The sequence below is a fragment of the Symphalangus syndactylus genome, chromosome 3 (assembly GCF_028878055.3).
Source record: "Symphalangus syndactylus isolate Jambi chromosome 3, NHGRI_mSymSyn1-v2.1_pri, whole genome shotgun sequence".
NCBI classification, from domain to species: domain Eukaryota; kingdom Metazoa; phylum Chordata; class Mammalia; order Primates; family Hylobatidae; genus Symphalangus; species Symphalangus syndactylus.
The window spans coordinates 12,326,232-12,347,198 of record NC_072425.2 but is presented as its reverse complement, the minus strand read 5'-3'; the positions used below and the strand labels follow the sequence as shown (position 1 = coordinate 12,347,198).

The following is a 20,967-nucleotide window of genomic DNA, read 5'->3' as shown; positions in this document are numbered from 1 at the left end:
TTTGTTTTTGTATTTTCAGTAGAGGTGGGGTTTCACTGTGTTAGCCAGGATGGTCTAGATCTCCTGACCTTGTGATCCGCCCACCTCGGCCTCCCAAAGTGCTGGGATTACAGGCGTCAGCCACCGTTCTCCGTCTATTTTTGCATTTTAAACATAGCCTCAGCGGAAAAAATCATAGCAAAATGAAATTGTATGACAAATGACCAGCCTGTAGTCATGATTACAAATTTTAGATTATTCTAGATACACAGGTGGCTCACTGGAATTCTGTCTGGTCCCACTGCCTTTATGATGGAGAAAAAAATAGTTAACAGAGAATAACAGTGACCTGCACCATAAGGCCCCTGTCCCCCACAGCCTCACCTCTGAACTCATCTTTCCAACTCTGCGTTTAAGCCACAAGCAGCTTGTTTTGCTTCCTCAAACATGCCACAACCTTTCCCCCCAGCTCTCCATGAAATTCTCTCCACAGCCTCCCCACCCTCCTTGCCTCCTGCCATCCTTCAGAGCTTGGTTTGAAGATCAGTTCTTCAAGAAAGTTTTCCCTGATTCCTTGGGCTTGGCCTGATTCCCAAGTAATATACTTTCATATTTAAAAAAGAAACACTTATTTAGTCATTTACAGGCTGCTTCTCTGCTTTAAAAAAAAAAAAAAGAAAAAGAAAAAAGAAAACAAGGAAGAAAAAGATGGTTTATCTGTCTTGTTCCCCTCTGTGTTTCTACCATGGAGAAGCCATTAGACTCCACTCAAGTGCAGGATCCACAAAAGGGTTTCGCAGTGGGGATATCAGGTATCCACTGACCTCAAACCAGAAGTCGGCCCCTTTGTGAAAGAAGTTGGATATGCCTTCTTAGTGTCCAACAAAGAGCGGACATTCTGCAATACACTGGAATAAATTTCATAAGCCACTAACGTTAATACTCACATATAGGGTGTGTGCACTTGGAATTAAAATACAGAAATATAAATGCACTTTCCAAAAGAGATGATTAAAAATATAATTTTGCAAACATGTCTTATTGTTCTCTTTGCTCTGTATTGCTTCTGGGTTTCCTTTTTTTTAGATTTATCTTTGGCTAAATAACACATTTACATGGTACAAAAATAAAAATGATCTCAAATTTCCTCTCCTTTCTTACACAGAAGGTAACATCTACATATTGTGATCTGCATTTGCTATTTTCACCTGACAATAGATCCTGGAGCTCTCTCTCTATCAGCGGTCTTTAAAGTCTGGATGCTAAGCACATTTTCTACAGAAGCTACCTAATTTATCCTGGGTAGTAAATATCAGCTGTATTAGACAAGAAATATGTTACTCCCCCAAGTCTAACACACCTGCTTGCACTGCCACATCCTCTCTCTCTCTCTTGCTGCAACAAATGAAGTGTCCCTCTGTCAAAGGCTATTTCCTTCCGTTGTAGGAAGGAAAATGTGTGCTGGCTCCCAACCCTCTCCTGCCTTCTCAGAGAGATGGTGGTCCCCCAGGTACCCCATCTCTCTCCTGTATCTTCAGCCTGTGTTTTCTAGCAAAACAGCAACAATATTTAATCTCCTCTAACTTAAAAAAAAAATGCAACTGTCGTCTAACCCTAAAGTCTCATCCAGCTGTTCTCTTTCTTCCCCTTCACAGCAACAGTTCCTGATAGAGAAATCACTCTTTCCATTACCGCACCTTTCATCCACTTATTAACCCACATCCTTGTAGCTCCCACCCCACTACTCCACTAAGACCGTTCCAGCAAGAGTGCCTTTGTCCTTAAAGCCACTAACTTCAACAGACGCTTTTCAGGCCCATCTTTTAGGACCTCTTAATAAATCACGAACAGAGCAAAGTAGATGATTTCTTTTTTTTTCTTTTTTTTGAGATGGAGTCTGGCTCTGTCGCCCAGGCTGGAGTGCAGTGGCGTGATCTCGGCTCACTGCAAGCTCAGCCTCCCGGGTTCACGCCATTCTCCTGCCTCAGCCTCCAGAGTACCTGGGACTACAGGCGCCCGCCACGACGCCTGGCTAATTTTTTTGAATTTTTTAGTAGAGACGGAGTTCCACCGTGTTAGCCAGGATGGTCTCGATCTCCTGACCTCATGATCCGCCCGCCTTGGCCTCCCAAAGTACTGGGATTACAGGCGTGAGCCACCGGCTGATTTCTTTTCTTTCTTTCTTTCTTTTTTTTTTTTTGGAGACAGAATCTCGCTTTCTCACCCAGGCTGGAGACAGAATCTCGCTTTCTCACCCAGGCTGGAATGCAATGGCGCGATCTCGGCTTGCTGCAACCTCCGCCTCCTGGGTTCAAGCGATTCTCCTGCCTCAGCCTCCAGAGTAGTAGCTGGGATTACAGGCGCACACCACCAAGCCCGGCTAATCTTTGAATTTTTGGTAGAGACGGGGTTTCGCCATGTTGGCCAGGCTGGTCTCGAACTCCTGACCTCAGGTGACCCACCTGCCTCGGCCTCCCAAAGTGCTGGGATTACAGGCGTGAGCCACTGCACCCGGCCTTGATTTCTTTAAATAATATTTCCCCTTCCATCAGTTCCTTTCCTTCTTTTTCGTAAGTACTTCCTAGGCTGCTCTCTGGTCTCTGGAGCCCAGTACGACCTTCTAAATATATAGTCTCTCCCTGCTAAAAACTTTTTAGGGTTCCCGTGTTATTCTTAAGATAAAGTCAAAATCCTCACAGACCTGCAAGGGTCTTCATTTCTTCATAATCTAGCCTAGAGATGGAGAGAGGTAAGTCCATGCCTACCTCTCTACCTCTCACTTCTCTCTAGGTTTCAGAAACCCTGCTATTTTCAGTTCCTAGAATACACTACCTTCCTTTTCGTCTCAGGAACTTTGCAAAAACAGCCCATTCTGCCAGGAAAGCTCTTCCTCCGCATTACCTTTCTGCCCTTTAACTGGTTCAAGTATGAAAGCCACTTTCTCAAGAGGACCCCTCTAACTCCTTAGCCGGTCTCATCTTCCTGGTTAACAATGTTTCCCAACAACCAGCTGCTTTCCATCGCACTTTTGGCAGTTATAATATGATCGGCTTCTTGAAGGCTGGAATTCTGGCCATCTTCCTCCCAAATGGCTCCCCAGTCAGTGCTCGATACATATCGAAAGAACGGATATGCATTTATCCCCCCTTACTCAGAACACACACTTCCCGCCCTGCAGGTACGTGCCCAAACCTGGTCCCGGATTCTCTCACCGCCTTTGGGGTGCGAGAGAGACCCCGCTCTGTTCCCGGGTGGGCGCTCCGGGGCTGAGACGGGAGGAACTAACCAGATGTGAACTCTGCATCTTCTCACTCCCAAAGACCCAAGCCTCGGCCGGGCGCGGCGGCTCACGCCTGTAATCCCAGCACTTTGGGAGGCCGAGGCGGGTGGATCACCTGAGGTCAGGAGTTCGAGACCAGCCTGGACAACATGATGAAACCCTGTCTCTACTAAAAATACAAAAATTAGCTAGGCGTGGTGGCGGGCGCCTATAATCCCAGCTACTTAGGAGGCTGAGGCAGGAGAATCGCTTGAACCCAGGAGGCGGAGGTTGCAGTGAGCCGAGATCGCGCCACCGCACTCCAGCCTGGGCGACAACAGCAAGACTCCATCTTTAAAAAAAAAAAAAAAAGACCCAAGCCTCAGTTTCCCCAATATAAGGCGTGGGGCGAACACCGCGGCCTGGAGACCTCAGGCCAAAAGCGGGCCTGCCAGAAGACGGGGAAACCCACCACCCCACGCTGGATTTTTACGTGCGCATTTTGAAAAACAGAAACAACTAACAAACACGCTTTCAACTTACTCTCCGAAAGCGCTGCCACCTTTCTCCGAACCCGGAAGTACTACTGTTGAGGAAACGGAAGTAGTAGTGCGTCGCCTTCCGGTCCCCTCGGCGTCCCGCTGCCATGGTAACACGGCCGCCGCTAGGCCACGGAGGCGCGCACAGTTGCCTACCCATTTTCCTTCTGGGTCCTTTAGAGGTCAGATGGGGTAAAGCATGCTCCTAAAACGAAGAAAGTAGGACAGAATTCCCCTCCATTGACGTACTAATGCATGCATGCATTCCATTTATTCCAGTTTTTGGTGAACTCCAGGAACAACTTAGGAAGACAGATGGCAAATCACCTAAGATAATTTCAGATTATCTTGTAAGGAAAATAAAATAGGGTAACGTGATGGAGAGTGACTAGGGGACGGTGGGTGCTACTTTAGATGTAGGAGAGGGCTCACTGAGGAGTGACATTTGAACTGAGTTCTAAATGGAAAGGGCAGGCAAAAAATCTAGGCAGAAGAGTGTTCCAGGCTGGAAGTGAGTTCAGAAGTCCTGAACTTGGTTGCTGGAGGACCTGGGAGAAGGCCAGAGCAGCTGGAGCACAGAGTCAATCCACAGAGTGAACCCACAGGGTGACAGACAGGTCACACACGCCCAGCCTAAGTGAATGCATGTGAATGCAGGGGAGGGGGTGGGAGATGAAGTCAGAGGTCTGCAGGGGCTAGCTGGTGCAGAGACTGATGGATGTTAAGCTTGGATGAAGTCTCAGAAGTTTAGAGTTAGCAGGAGCTTTGGAGATCTATCCCAGTCTTTCCATTTCAATAGAGTCCTGAAGAGACTTAGCTAAAAGGGCAGCTTTAACCTGACCATCAATTCAAGGCCATTATATTTACCAACCAAACGTTTAACCTTTTTGGATAGTGAACATATACGATATAGGCAACAAGTTTTCTCACTTAATCCTTGTAGGTGTCTATGAGGTATTATTAGCCCCACCTTGTGGATGAGAAACCTGGGTTTACAGTAACTTGTCCAAGGTGACTTAAATGGGCCAGCCAGAAATCAGACGTATGCTGTTTCTACTACTCCACTATCTTGCCCCTCACTGTTCCACCTGACTTCTATGTGATCTGCCAAGTGGCTTTGATTAAAAAATGCACAACCTATGCTTCCGTGAAAGTCTGGAAGGGAAGCAGGTTGGAGAAACAATGAGCCTATATATACACTCATGTTGCCATGCAAGGGCTGCTCTGGGATGTGGATGTGCAGTTGGAGCTCTGTCTGGAGAAAGTCTGTAAATGTGGTGGTGTCCACTGTTGATACGTAAGGCCTTGAAGTCTAGGTTCGTCATTGGTGTCACGTGTTCTGTGGTGAACCCAATTATCCAGAGCCTTGTGGTGCTAGTGATGCATGAATGAACCCACGAAAGGCTGGCACTAGAGGACAGATTAGATATCATCCAGGTTAGTGGTTTCCAATCCTCCTCCAACTGCACCAGTCACCTGGGAAGCTTTTTTCTTTTTTTAAATGCAGATTCTCAACTTTGCAATGGATTTTATATTAAACACTATTGTATCACATTAAAATCTTCGGACATGATAATGACATTGTAGTTATACATGGGAAGGTCCTTGCTACATGATGAAGTACCAGGGTTAAATATGGTGTTGACAGATATTTTTCAGGTGATTCTGTAATGTGTGTATGTGCATGCTCACACACTCACAGAGAAAGAGCAAGAAAATGTGGCCAGTGCTGGGGATGGGTGAATCTGTTAGTCCAAACTGCACCATTTTGTAAGCCCCCTGCCATTTTGCAGACGTTGGTTAAAGTGAAACATTCCACGGGGGTTCAGGCGGTGAGAAACAGCCTGCCTCTTATCATATTCTGCTGGGAGAAAGTGACAGGAACATCACATTCCACCAGCATAAGGGCCAAACTGCGTCATCATGGGAATACCTTATCAACATCTTCCCGGGCAGCAAGCCATACTCCCTGGGCTCCTCCCTGCCCAGGCTTATAATTTCCCCAGCCTGTAAGCAGCGGTAGGCGCTGGCATTAAGCTGGTCTCCCACCTCTGTAGGTCTCATGCTGGACATAAAGCCTGAATTTGCTGTAGAGCCGCCATTCTTTCTTTAACCCTCCCCTTCCCTTCAAAATCTAACCAAATCTAGGTGAAGCCTATATGTATTTTCATTGTATTCTTCTTTTGACTTTCAACTTTTCTGTAGGTTTGAAAGTTGGGGGTGGGTGGGTAAGGGGATTTTTAAAAATGCAGCATCTGGCCTGGTGAGGTGGCTCATGTCATTATCAGAGCAAGACTCCATCTCTTGAAAAAAAAAAAGGAGAGCCTCAGATGCCATTTACAGATATTCTGATTCAGTGAGTCTGGGGTGAGTCCTGTGAATCTTCGTTTTTCTTTTTTTGGCACATGGTCTCATACTGTCATCCATACTGGAATGTAGTTGCCAAAACACGGCTCATTGTAGTCTCAACCTCTTCAAGCGACCCTCCTGCCTCAGCCTCCCCCATAGCTGGGACCACAGGTGTGTGCCACCACACCTGGCTAATTTTTTAAATTTTTGGTAGAAATGAGACCTCACCATGTTGCCCATGCTGGTCTCAAACTCCAGGGCTCAGGCCATCCTCCCTCCTAGGCTTCCCAAAGCAATGAGATGACATGTGTGAGCCACCAAGCCCAGCCAAAATCTGTATTTTTCAATTTCCCTTCATTCTGTTGCTTAAATTTGGGAACCATTGATCTAATCCAATTCTAGACTTTCCTTGTCACCCATCTCACAGGAAAAAAAGAAAAAAGCCCTTAGGATCCAAGAGGGTGATTCGCCCGAGTCTTCCCAGTGGGTCAGCATCGGCATCAGGCTTTGAATGCATTTCGAGCTCTGCCTCGGGTGCGTGTGTGGCGCAAGGAGCAGAGGTGGGGAGGGGTTGTGAGTGGAATGGGGGTGAGCGGAGGATGGAGTGTTGGACTTGGAAGACAAGTGTAAATGACCCTCTAAGAGCCACGCCGCTTTGAATGCAACCCATTGGAGATTCTCGGTTCTCCCGTATCGGTTCAGGAAAACTCCAAACAAGTCCACACTGGTAGCCACCAAGAGTTTCTTGAAAGAAAAGTACAAGCCGAGCCCGGGTCTGTTGGCGTCCAGTCGCCAAGGAGACGGGCCGTTGCATTCGTCCTCCAGGGGTGGTCTTGGTTTTCTTTTCTCTCCCAGTCCGCAACGCGGGGTCCAGGAGACGCCCTGAGGATCCGGCGGGGCTCCTGCAGGGCTGCGGGGCTCTTTGCAATGAGCAGCTGGCGCGAGGTGGGCACGCCTGGCTCCGGAGGGGTCCTGACATCTGAGTTTCCTCCCCCCCGGATCCCGGTGGTGCGGCCCGGGTCGCCCAACAGGCGCATCGGAGCTCCCGGCTGTGTCCGAAGTGGGGAAGCGCGCCCAACCCAGCCCGCGGGCCGGCTCCCCGGCGACCCCAAGGATGCCAGAGGCCAGGAGCTCCGGCCCGGACCTCATGCGATGGAGGAAGCAGCAGCAGCCTGTGCGCCGCACGGTCAGCCAGGTCTGCCCGCCCCCGCGGCGGCCCCTGACCGTGGCGGACATCCGTCCCGGCATGGAGAACGAGCGGCTGGGGGTAGTGCGGGACTCCATGTTTCAGAACCCGCTCATCGTCAAGGTGAGCACCCCACGCCCACCGCGCTTTCGCTGTCGCCGGCTCCGGGCACCCGCGCCGCCGAGGGTCCCCACCTGCCGCGCCCTGGCCCCGCGGCCCGGGGTCCGAGCGCAGAGTGGGAAGCTCCAGCTCTGGTCCAGACAGGCCTGGACCCCCGTGCAGGTCGCGTCGCCTCTCTGAGCCTTGGTTTCCCCATCCTCACAGTGGGATGATAATGGCACCACTAAAGGGACTGATTGGGAAGATTGAATAGGGTAATTTCTGCGGAACCCCGGGACAGCGCCTGACATGGGGTAAGGCTGCAATGGGGGCTGCTGTGGTTTCCCACAGAGTGAACCCACAGGGTGACAGATAGGTCGCACACGCCCAGCCTAAGTCGTGGCTGTCAGCCCTCCCGGGGTAAAGGCCACTTCTCCCGTTCCCCTGCACCCCTGGGGTACGTCTTTGCAGCGGTGGCTCCGTGTCGGTCCTGGAAGCATCACGTCGAATGTTCATTTCCATCCGATCATACTAATTTCCTACCCAAATTACAACCCTAAGAGAAAAAAAGCACAATCTTTGGCCTAGGAGGCTCCGCAGACAAGAATGAGGGAGCTGCGGTTTCGGGCTGGATCACTTTCCCTTCCATTGCACTTCCCTCCTCCCCACCTTTAGCCTCGCTTCCCGCTAATGGGAAACCAACACTGCTGTGGCGGCCACACCTTCCCGGGGACCACTGGAGAAGTCAGGCTGAGGCTTGGGGGTCGGGGAGCAAGCCTCTAGGCGAATTTATCTCGCGCCGCTGGAGGGCAGTGCGCCTTTAAAAATGCGCTCCGCGTCCCAGGTGCGGGAGTGGAAGGCGCAGGTGGTAACCGTGGATTCAACAACAATTATTTGTGTGACCGCCAGGCGCTGAGTAGAGCCCAGAGGTGGTGGTGGTTTGTTTTTGTTTTGGGGAAAAGGGAACCCGTGCTAGAATTAACTGAGTTAATTGGCTCCTGGCAAAACATTGACTCCCTCCTCTTGCCTTCCCTAAACTCGGTCCTGCAGAGGAGGAAGGATACTGCCCAGGCTCAGGCTGCACCTGGGGAAGGCTGGCTTACCACACTCGTGCCTTTCCATCGAATAGGCCCCTTTCCTAGGCCTCTCAAAGTGGAACAAGGCCCTTCACTTACTTCTAGGTGAGAAGAGCCACTCTGAGTGGACAGGCAGGACAGGCAGGTGGGGCTCATTATTCTTGGATGAAGGAGAGAATCACGTCCGCCACCTCTGACTACCTGCGTTAAGGTTAGGTCGTTGCTTTTGTTCAAGTAGTTAGTAGTGAGCCAACTTCTTCCTACTAAAGTGTAAAGTGAGGGCGTATGGAGTTATTCTCCATGGTGAGTTAGTGTGTAGTGCCCACGCTGAGCAATATGTACATACATGCATGTGCATTTGTGTATGCACCCATGTACATACAGTTTACATCTATCATGTATACATGTATGCATATGTATAATATACATGTACATATGTGTAAAATGTATGTACACATATGTAAATTTCCCCCTTCTTTTCCTTTTTCCTTTTGCTTCCCCCGCCCCACCCAGCTATATCGGGGATAACATTTGGCCTCTGGATGGCACTAGCTGAACAGCTTCTAGGACCAATTCAATCCCTGATTTCTGAACCCAAGCTTAGGGTTGGAAAATGTACAGGAGATGACTCACCCACGACTGGGGTTCTGTCTTCAGGGCACGAGATACAGAGCAGGTCTGCCCTGGCCCCTGGTGACCATGCTGGAGCAGCAGGGACCCACGTCCAGGCTCCTGCTCTCTGATGATGGAGCCTGGGGTTCTCTTCTTCCATCAGGGACAGCCAGGGGGCAGCCTTTACCTCTGGCTTTCCGTCGTGGGTTCTTCAGGATCTGTAAGGTACTTTCTGGAGCAGTTAAGATGATGTCCACTTTTTAGTATTTCCCATATATAATATTAGAATATCTTATAACTTTAGAGTCAAAACCTGACAGAAATAAAAGTTGGCAGAGAAATTGACCACAAAAGGGAACCTTGACTATTATCTTTTCCAGACCCCTTTTGCAAATGAGCACACTGAGGCCACCTCGGTTTTTTCTTTTTTTTTTTTTTGCTCAAGGTTTTGGCAGAGCTTGGGTTTGCAGCTTCGTTTGCTAACTCCCAGCGCAGCATTATTTTACCACTCCAAACAGCTTCCTGTATTAGTTTTTTTTAAAAATTATGAAACAACTTTGCTGTTTTTGACTAAAGAAAAAGAGAAAATGGAAAATATGTGAGGTCGTGGAGCTTTAATATTTTTTTCTTTTCATGTTATAGAAATTTCTGTTGAGCTTGGCTTGTGGATTTCTTCATTGCGGCATGTCACTTTCGCCATCATAGCTTTTCAGCTCCCCGTAGTAGCGTGTGCCTTTCCGCTGTGTATGGTAGAGGTTGGGAGTGCACTCTGCCTTGGTGTCTTTAGGAGGGTGATTAGAACTAAAGTATATTTTGGTTTTGTCTAAGTCTGAACCTGAAGGTGTGCATCTATATTGGAAGACTATAGCACCTTAGAAGTAGGCATTTATTCTACCATATCGGGGGGTTGTTTCGTGGGTTGTTTTCTCCAATGAATAGGCTCAGCATTTTGTTTTTTTCATTTAAAATGTAGAAACATTGACTGAACAAGCTCAACTGTGTTGTTTCACATGCATAAAATTTACCAGGATGTATACACATCAGTTATTCAAGAACATGTCTGCAAGATGCCACTGTAACCAAGTGAAAAGTGAAAAACCGAAACATCCAAGCAGGCATTTTATCTACAAATGCTCAACAACCATTTGCCTCATTTAAAACCAAGTCAACTGGTTATTTAATAGGAGTGATTGAATCAAGTCGGTGTTTTACGTGGCCACAAAAGATGTAAATATTTTCCATTAGAAAGGGTTTCAACTCTAGTGTAGACAGTGATGTGCAGTTAGCCAGTTTTCCTTCAAATGTGACTCTCTGGGAAGAATAAAATTAAATAGAGAAAGAACCAAGCTTCTCCCTGCTTGGTTCCCATTTCCCCAGAATTCTGTGACTCCACATAGAATCCTGCTACAATAGCCTTCAAGACTCCTTCACAAAACCTGTCAGGGTTGCACCTTTCCTGCCATCAGAACTCAGCTGATAACCTGTCAATACAATTATAGAGAGAGACTGCTTGGTTTGCTCCCCTGACAGCCTTGGATCTTCTGTCACCCTGGAGAGGCTGCCTATGTACGGGGGTGGAATTTATGGAATCGAGCACCCTTAGAAAGTGCAAATGATCGTAGCACCCGATTTTTTCATAATTTATTACTGACTTTGTTTTTCTGTGGGGTTTTATGTAACCAAAACAAGTGCATGCATTTGTAAAATAGAGTCATAGAGCAGACACAGCATCTGGGGCTGGAAGGAATCTTACAGACATCTAGTCCACCTCCTTTTTTGAGGAGATCAAGGCCCAGTGAGGGGAACAGACTCATCCAAGGTGCTATCCTCACCTGGTGGCAGAAGTGGGATGAGACTCAGGTCTCCTGGCTTCCAGCCCCACGTTCTTTTGGCCACGACATATGATTAATTAACCAATGACAATCCAGATATGGTAACATCATGTATAGCAGGCAGTCAAAAAGTGTTCACAGATGAATCAGATTCCAATATCATTTCATTCAATGTTCCTTCCAAAGTGAGCTCTACTGATTTCTTAGGACTTGTTGACAGCCAAGAAATATTTGTTGAAGGTTTACCAAGTGCCCAGCGCCATCCTAAGCTTTCCTGGGGGCATAGAAACAAGTTTAGAATTCAGTGTTGCTGAATTTCACAGGAGTTAACCGTTTACTATTTAGCTGGGGAGATGGGATACATGCACACATTTATAAATGTACAGATAGAGATGAACGCGAAGAGGCAGGCAGCTTAGCACAGCACCTGCCGTGAGGAAAGCTCTTGGGAAATGTTAGCTCTTATTCACACACACACACACACACACACACAGACACATACACAAAAGCATGTATGCACAAATAAGACAGACATTGTGATGGGTCCCCAACCCCATAAGTTTTCAAATGGGCTGCATTGCCCAGATGAGTTCAGATTTGCAGGAAGGGAGCTCTGGGCAGGTCTCAGGCACCTGGAACCAGACCTTGAAAAGTGAAAAAGCAGAGTTGGGAAAGTCATTCAGCTCCATTCCGCCCTCCTCAGCTCCTAAATGCTTGTAGGTTTTCACCCCAACTTGAGTCCTAGTTTACAAGACCCAGTGCTGCCTCCGAGATCATTATCATTACCATCACGAGGAAGCGTTTATTTACAGTTCAAACTGGATGCTCTACAAAATTAGGCAACCACACCATGCCCACTAATAGCTTAACATCTCTAATAAATATTGATGCTGGTGGACATAAAGGCACGGAGAGAGACCAACACAAAGAAGGCAGGCAGACAAAAGCACCGTTGTACAAATATCCCAGCGTGGGTCAGTATTTTTATTACATTTGAGTACAATTTGAAAATGTTACACGCAGCTTTACTGTTGAAGAGAACATAGCCCTGATTGCTCCAGTCCTTTTACCTTCAATTACAATGTAATAGGAGAAAATAAAACCTTAGGAAGGGATTAAAAAATGAGCTGCCCATCCTGATGGCCCCGTCTTGGAGGGCCAGTGGGTCGGTTTCATTTTTCTAGAGAGTGCTGTGGGTTGATCCATCCTTGCAACTCTCTCCCTCGTGGCCCTTTTTTCCTGTTTTCTTCTTTTTAAACCAGAGTCTCCCACTTCCGGGTGCCCAGGTACATCCTTCAGTGAGTCGGGCTGAGGCAGGAAACTAACCCCCCTGCCCAGCCCCGTGGCCATTTCAGAAAGCCGAGCTGCCCCCTTCACTGGCTCGTCACCACCCTGGGGCAGCCGCTGCCCTGCTGGAGGAGCCTGCTGTCGTCTTTGTCCCTCTGAAGAAGGGGTGCTTTGGCTTTGAAGCGTTAATTAAGCACAGACCTCAGCACTCAGGTTCCTCCTGTTGAACTGAGCACTTCCCTATTACGTGGCTCTGAGAACACTGTGGTGGCGTGGCAGGAAGGCCGTTCCTCCAGGAAAAATTCTGAGGCTGGGGTGCACTAATCAGAGGTCCCTTCTCAGAACGCACCTTCCAGAGTGTTCCAGGCTCGAGCGTTGCTCACTGTGTAATCCTGCCTGCTTGTTCCTTGTTTTGAAAGACAAAGTTTTCTTCATTTACAACTGACCCTGCGGACAAAATTTCAAAACCCCATTTTCTATTGCAGTGGTTCGCAAAGTGTTCTGCGGTCTTTAGGAGCATTGGAGGTCTCGTGAAATGTCTGATTCAAACAGCCTTTTAAGAAAATGCATCTTGATATTTAAAGTTTAATAAAAACACCAAGACAATTAAATGTATTTTATATCAAATGCTAACAGTGGAGACCACCAACATGTTAGCTATGCTTGGAGTTTGCTAGCTTTGGGGTGTTAGTTCTGTGTGTGTGTGTGTGTGTGTAATGCTTGTAAATGTGTCACAGATAATGAACATTGTAACCAGGCATAGGACTTTGGGCTGAGCGAATCCCTTTGCATAGGACAGTGTGCAGAGGGCTTTGCGGTGGTCCCTAAGACCTGGGCTGTGTTAAACCTTAGACCTGTCTGCTGGGCCCTCACTCCTGCCTCAAGAATCTCAGGTTGGCTGGGCAAAAACAAGGGAGGCACACAGTCACACTCATCCAGTGTCTGGTTGATTTTTGGCATATACTGTAACTGTTGATATGCTATAACTCTTGATATGCTATAACTATTGAGTGCTTCTTATCGGATATTTGTGGTTTTTTTTTTTTTTTTTTTGAGACGAAGTTTTGCTCTTGTTGCCCAGGCTGGAGTGCAATGGCACGATCTTGGCTCACCACAACCTCCGCCTCCCCGGTTCAAGGGATTCTCCTGCCTCAGCCTCCCTAGTAGCTGGGATTACAGGCATGCACCACCACGCCCAGCTAATTTTGTATTTTTTTTTAGTAGAGACAGGGTTTCTCCGTGTTGGTCAGGCTGGTCTCGAACTCCCGACCTCAGGTGATCTGCCTGCCTCAGGCTCCCAAGTTGCTGGGATTACAGGCGTGAACCACCACACCTGGCCTTTTTTTTCTTTTTGAGATGGAATCTCACTCTGTTGCCCAGGCTGGAGTGCAGTGGTGCAGTCTTGCTCACAGCAGCCTCTGCCTCCTGGGTTCAAGTGATTCTCCTGCCTCAGCCACCCGAGTAGTTGAGATTACAGGTGTACACCACCATGTCTGGCTACTTTTTGTATTTTTAGTAGAGACAGGGTTTCACCATGTTGGCCAGGCTGGTCCGAACTGCTGACCTCAAGTGATCTGTCCGCTTCAGCCTCCCAAAGTGCTGGGATTACAGGTGTGAGCCACCGTGCCCAGATGATCTTTTGTATTAGTTTTTTAAAATGCCAGCATCTATTGGTCATTGGTAATGATTCAACTTTAAATAAAATTGTCCTTGGAATCTTCCTTCAAGCTCCTGCATCAGTATGTGAAGACCACAGTATAAATGAGGAGGGCTGTGAAAATGATTCCAGACTGCAGCTTTTGTTTTCTTTTTTTCTTTTCTTTTCTTTTTTTTTTGAGACGGAGTCTCACTCTGTTGCCCAGGCTGGAGTGCAGTGGCGCAATCTTGGCTCACTGCAACCTCCGCCTCCCAGGTTCAAGCAATTCTCTTGTCTCAGCCTCCCGAGTAGCTGGGATTACAGGTGCCCGCCACCATGCCCAGCTAATTTTTGTATTTTTAGTAGAAACGGGCTTTCACCATGTTGGCCAGGCTGGTCTCGAACCCCTGACCTCGTGATCCGCCCGCTTCGGCCTCCCAAATTGCTGGGATTACAGGCGTGAGCCACCATGCCTGGCTGCAGTTTTTCTTTTCACACAACCACAAAAGATGCCGAAATAGGTTTGTTGCCCAGGCAGATAGAAAACTGCACCTACTTCAGCAGAGAGGAAGGCCAGCAATGTGGTATCGATGCCAGGTTGGAGCGAGCAGATCCTAGAGTGAGTTCTGTCTCAGCCACTTACTGGCTCTACCACCCATGAGACTACTTACCCTTTAAGCCTCAGTTTCCCCTACTTTAAAATGGAATGGTAATAGTTAGCACCCCAGCATGGGAGAGTTTTGAGGATTCAGTGAGACAATGCAGGCAGGGTCTGGCCCAGGAAAGAGCTTAATAAGTGAGCATTTTGTTATTTTCCATTATCCCGAGTCCAAATATTTATGTTTCTCAAAGCTACCTTATTGTTCTCAGCAATTGACTTTAAGTCAACGTTAAATGTCTGAACTTACAAAGAAATGGAGAATGAGACAAATCCACCCAAGTGCTTACATTTTTCCCCCTTTCTGCTCTCACTGAAAAATACTGTCACTCACTTCATCTTGTATTTCCTGTGGCCATGTGCCCTGGGGCAGATGGGTGTGCCCTAGTTGCAAGTGAAACCATCCAATTTCTAGCACTCATGCCGAGCTTACCCTTGAGGGTTCTTGGGCAAGTGGCTTAATTTCTCAGCCTGGGTTTCCTTATTTGGAGAGTTTGGGCACTAAGACCTACCCTACCTACATCTCAAGGTTGTAACGCGGTCGGATTCAAATGAGATACTATATGATGGAAGAGATTATGGCAAAGTGGAACGAGGCCAGGAGTTCTTAATTGAGGGGGGCAGTTTTGCTCCCCAGGGAACACTGGGCCGTGTCGGGAGACATTTTTGGTTATTACACCTGGGGAGGGGGTGCTAGTGGCATCTGGTGGGCAGAGGACAGAGATGCTGCTCAGCATCCTGCTATACACGGGACAGCGCCCCCCCACCCCAAAACAAGGAATCCTCTGGCCCCACATGTCAATAGTGCCAAGGCTGAGAAGCCCTGAACCAGGAGACATAAAGGAGACGTGGGAACTTCGTTATCCTTCACCCATAGTTCATGGTCTCTTGAAACCTAATGCAAAGACTCTTGAAATGAGTCGGTTTGGTTTTAATTGCTTCTCTACGCATTGTTTGCTTCCGATTGTCTTCCTCTCATACATTTTATGGCTATTTAAAATCCCCCCCTTTGAATCCGTTTCCTTTCCTGAGCAACGTAGCTTACATGAGTTTGCTAGCTTTTGTCTGAGGCTTGTCAATCTCTAGCCTCACCCATGTTGTCGTTTAAAAAAATAAAAAGCATTTCCAGCAATCCATACAGTGTGGCTCAATAATTCATTAGATAAACTAATTAGCAAAGGGGCTGATTTGTTGAGTAATCACTGACCAGTAGACAAGCTTTGTTTCCCTGGTGCACCAACTTCCAAGGATTTTGTTTGGTTTTGTTTTGTTTCCCTCAGCATGAACTAATCTAAGATTTAAAACAAAATTGATTTAGTACACCAGAAATTAAGCTCACAGTGGGCCAGGGCCCTATCACAGACTCTATGCTCTCATTGTGGCACTAAATACAGCATTTCAGGGAAGCAAATAAATATGCTTTATAAAGAAAACAGCTGTATTTTTCCACCCAATCATTTAAAGGCACATCAGGGTTCGGGCAAGAAACTGACAGACATGGGTCAATGAACAGAAAGGTCAACATGAGTAGCACACAGGAGGGAGAATGGCCACCAAAAGGATTGTGGAAAACACATAATGAGCCAAAAAGAGGGATTTTTGATCTTTTATATGAACCAAACAATACATATTTGGGAGACCAGTGAACTCAGAAGCATACAAGATAAATTTCTTTGTGTGGATCGAAATCTTTTGTGTTTGTCCAGAAGAATGAAAGTGGAGGCTCAGAACTCTTTGATTTCAAGGTATGTGTGGCATTAGTGAGAGGCCACACGGCTGCCAGGTGGCTGGCTGTTTGTAACCAATAGCACAGCGTCTAAGCCGTGCCGTGGCATCAGAGAAGCAGCCCCAGGGAGCCAAAGCTCGGATGCCACAGCCTCCCACAAAGATGGGGCACCCAAAAAGGCAACGAGAGAGGTGATCTTTTGGCCACAGCATTTCTGTTGAGGGAATTAGAAAATTTACTGGCAGCTTTATTAGTTAATTTTACTGGACAATAGTGAATTTGGCTGTGTCACCACATTAAAATGCCATCATAATATTCCCATTATGTAGAATCGCATTTATATTTTCCATCTGCTTCCCAGGAGATCTTTAAGAGCCAAGATATTGGCTTTTTTTTTCTTTGTATGCATGTAAGACTGCTAATGAACCCATCAGCCAATGAGCAAATATTTATTGAACACCTACAATGTGCAAGGGACCGGAGGAAACACAAGAGGTTGAAGACTTTGTTTCCAAGAAGTTGTAGTCTGATCAAAGAGAACCAGACTTTGCACATTAAAACCCATAAGTTATTAAAAGTGGGTGGCTGGGGCAGTGATTCACACCTGTAATCCCAGTACTTTGGGAGGCTGAGGCAGGAGGATTGCTTGAGCCCAGGAGTTCGAAACCAGCCTGGGCAACATAATGAGACCTGGCATCCACAAAATTTAAAAAAATTAGGCGGGTGTGGTAGTATGCATCTGTAGTCTCAGCTACTCAGGAAACTGAGGCAGAAGGATCGCCTGAGGCCAGGAGGTTGAGGCTGCAGTGAGCTATGATCACACCACTGCACTCCAGCCTGGGTAACAGAGCAAGACCTTGACAAAAAAAAAAAAAAAAAAAAAAAAAAAAAAAAAAAAAAGTGGAAGGAGAGGTGATGAGAGGCCAGAATACCACATTTAAGGGTTGAGGCAGGAGCAGTATTGGGGCTTTCCAGGCAGCTCAGAGAGCTGATGAGGTTGGGCTGGAACTGTAAGATGGACTAGATTCCACTGGGGGAACAGGACAGGAAGGGGACACCTAGAGCAAAGGCACATCACCTGGAATGTGCAAGGTGTTTCCAGCAAGAATGGACATACCTGTAATCCCAGCACTTTGGGAGGCCGAGGTGAGTGGATCACTTGAGGCCAGGAGTTCGAGACCAGCCTGGTCAACATGGTAAAACCCTGTCTCTACTAAAAATACAAAAAAAAAATTTTTTTTCTGGGCATGGCGGTGCACACCTGTAATCCCAGGTACTCAGGAGGCTGAGGCAGGAGAATTGCTTGAACCCAGGAGGAGGAGGTTGCAGTGAGCTGAGATCGTGCCATTGCACTCTGGCCTGCAGCCTGAGCAACAGAGTGAGACTCTGTCTCAAAAAAAAAAAAAAAAAAAGAAGAACAGAATGATAATGATAACTCTATGATTCTATGCATTCATTCACTCACTGCTTTAATTAACACTTTTTGAGCACATAATGTGTACCAGGCACAGTACCAGGCACCAAGGATACAGGGGTAAACCCACCTGGATATAGGCTTTGTCCTGGAAGAGCTTACAATCTAGCAGGCAGAAGCAGACATAGATGAAAATCAACAGCAAAGTGGTACAGACGTGGCCACAGCCATCTGGACGGGATCCATGCCCAGCACTGAGGGCAGCTCCATCTTCACCTGGATGAAAGGAGATGAGGAAAGCTCTCTAGGCTGATGGCTTGGCTTGTGTCTTTTTTTTTTTTTTTTTTTTTAGATAGAGTCTCGCTTTGTCACCCAGGCTGGAGTGCAGTGGCCCGATCTCGGCTCACTGCAACTTCCACCTCCTGGGTTCAAGTGAATCTCCTGCCTCAGCCTCCCAAGTAGCTGGAATTACAGGCGCCTGCCACCATACCCAGCTAATTTTTGTATTTTTAGTAGAGACGGGGTTTGTTTCACCATGTTGGCCAGGCTGGCCTCAAACTCCTGACCTTAGGTGATCCGCCCAGCTTGGCCTCCCAAAGTGATGGGATTACAGGCGTGAGCCACCGTGCCCGGCCTTGGGCTGTCTTGACACAAAGATTAGCAAGTATGTGGGGGGGAACTGAAGAGGTGGGGGCAGGGGGAGATTCAGGTTTTGCTGGGCTTAAAGTTTATGCAATTTTGGGAAACAGAAATACAGAATTAAGAAACAGAATACAGAATTACAAATAATTTTGAAAATTAAGTCCAAGGCCTTGGAATGTGCTGGAGAGTGATCCCGAAGCTAAACTTCACTAGTTTCATGGTAAATCTGCACAGTCTCATTGGCTCTGAAACCTTGAGTGAGTCACTGGATGTCTCTAAGCCTTGATTCTGCACACCTGAATGGCTTCTCTCCCATCCTTCATTTGCTCATTTGACCATTTGCAAAATGTTTATTGAGGAGCTGTTATGTGTGCTGGGCCTTGGGAACACCTCAGTGGATAAGACAGCCTTAGTCCCTGCTAGCGGGTGGCTTTTTTTTTTTTTTTTTTTTTTTTTTTGAGACAGAGTTTCACTCTTGTTGCCCAGGCTGGAGTGCAATGGTGCAATCTCAGCTCATTGCAACCTCCGCCACCCAGGTTCAAGTGATTCTCTTCCCTCAGCCTCCCCCGTAGCTGGGATTACAGGCTCGCACCACCATGCCCAGCTAATTTTTGTATTTTTAGTAGAGAGGGGGTTTCACCATGTTGGCCAGGCTGGTCTTGAACTCCCAACCTCAGGTGATCCACCTGCCTCAGCCTCCCAAAGTGCTGGGATTACAGCCATGAGCTACTGTGCCCAGCCCAGCACGTGGCTTTCAAGGCCCTGCAGAAGACAGACAGTAAGCCAAGGACTCCTCACTCAGAGATACACATTGCGGAGGAGTGCAGGACGCTCAGAGTCTAGGGAAGCCCCACCTGGAGGATACCACGGATGCTACGTTTTAGCCCAGCCCTTCAAGCTGAGGGGTCCTGGTCAGTGAAGAGGTACTGGAAGTAGAGTGTGCATGTGTCCGTGTTCGGGTGAGCAGTGGGACGAGACTGTTCCAGGCAAAATAAGAGATTTTATGAGAAGACCCAAAGCAAGGAGGAACCTGGAGCTTTGGAGAAAGGGGGCCGGGGGCTGCAGTGAAGCAGCAGGGAAAGGCAGCACTGAGGTGAGGCTGGGCAGGAAGTCAGAGGCCAGGGACACCTGCAGGGGTCAAAGCAGGAGGAATACACAAAAGGCTAAGAGACAGGTCCAGAAACCAACAAGAGGCTGCAGCAACCACACCTCCTTCCCTCCACTGAAGGTGACAACAGGCCGACAAAGGGATACACTCCCAGCGGCAGCGTGCTGCAATGTGACAGCTGGTATGGACATGTTAGTTGCATCCTGGTCCCCAACCAGGCTGGGCACAGATGGCAGGACGTGTGCCTCCAGGCTGGTTTAGGGTTAGTGACCACGATTTGTTTACTTTTTGTAAGTTACACAAGCCCAAGTCCGCCATGCTCTGTATTTTCACCAAGTCGTTTGAGGGAACCTGCTGGAGCAATTCCGGGGGGTCACTTAGGGCTGAGTGTTGGGCTTCGCCGCTGCCTCCAAAACCTTTACAAACCGTCACTGAAGATTTTGCTGTCTCTGTAGGCACCCAGGGGGCATAAATTCAGAGGTTTAAGCAAGTCTTTTAAAAACTTCCCTTTCTAAAAGGAAAGCGCCTGTTGGGTGAACCTGAAAGCTCTGTCTTTTCTTAGGCAGCCGCTTGCTTCTTGGGGAGATCTTCCCAGGATCACCCCGCAGGATGCTCATGGGCCTGACTTCTCCCGGAGTGGGAGAATGAGGAGGAGGCTGAGCCTGGAGTCTGGGTTTCCAGGAGGCTCCTGGCTGTAGACCATTTGATCAGCTGACACCCCAGTGTGCCCACTGACAGCAGCTGCCCTCTGTGCAATGTGCTCACTGTGTGCCGGGCACTGTGCCTCTTCCTTACATCTTTGCAACAATCCTGAGATGGGATGACTATCATTCCCGTTTTACAGATGGTGAACTGAGGCTTATAGAGGTTACACACATTACCCATAGTCACCCAGCTCATGCCTGGAGGAGCCAGGCTTCCAACCAGGTCTGTCATCCCAAAGCCTGAGGTCATAACCACTGTGCAGATCCAAAGAACTTAGTGACATCAGTGGCCATCACTTGTTGAGTACCTGGCCAAGTGCCAGATCTTTTACATACGTTATCTCAACTCTGCAAGCTCCGTGTCTTGAGCCCAGAAAGTCTCAGAAACATGCCCAAGGCCACATGAAAGGTAAATGGCAGGATTGGGGCTGGCAGCGTGGCCTGAGTGAGTTCACAGCTTGTCATGCTTCCTACATGTTATGCCACACAGCCTGTTACCCTGGGAGACCCCTTTGTCCTGTTGGGAGAGAAGAATCCAGTTAATCCATGTGCTTGTCACCTGCGTCTGTATCTATCTGAAGGGTCAAGCTCATCTGGGGATGTGTTTTCTGTTCTCCAAGGACCTTACAGTCTAGTTGAGCAGAAAAGTCACATCACACACGTGCACCTATGGCCAGAAGTTGACTGCACAAGGCTGAAACCAATGCAGCCAAGACGTCCATGGCTGTTAAAAAGAGTTAGGAGGCCGGGCGCGTTGGCTCACACCTGTAATCCCAGCATTTTGGGAGGCAGAGGCAGGCAGATCATGAGGTCGGGAGATAGAGACCATCCTGGCTAACACGGTGAAATTCTGTCCACTAA

At 47.9% G+C, this 20,967-nt stretch overlaps 2 protein-coding genes across 2 annotated transcripts in view; one reads left to right on the top strand and one right to left on the bottom strand.

Moving 5' to 3' along the window:
- Positions 1 to 3,826, bottom strand: part of TTF1 (transcription termination factor 1) — a 32,612-nt gene extending 28,786 nt beyond the window's left edge. The window contains 1 exon segment of the mRNA XM_055270612.2: positions 3,782 to 3,826. The gene's annotated coding sequence lies outside the window, so the exon portion shown is untranslated.
- A 3,342-nt stretch (positions 3,827 to 7,168) lies between these two features.
- CFAP77 (cilia and flagella associated protein 77) overlaps positions 7,169 to 20,967 on the top strand; it is a 176,562-nt gene continuing 162,763 nt past the window's right edge. The window contains exon 1 of the mRNA XM_055270599.2: positions 7,169 to 7,435. Within this exon, the coding sequence (XP_055126574.1) occupies positions 7,241 to 7,435 (195 nt within the window). The 5' untranslated portion in view covers positions 7,169 to 7,240. The remainder of the gene's footprint in view (positions 7,436 to 20,967) is intronic.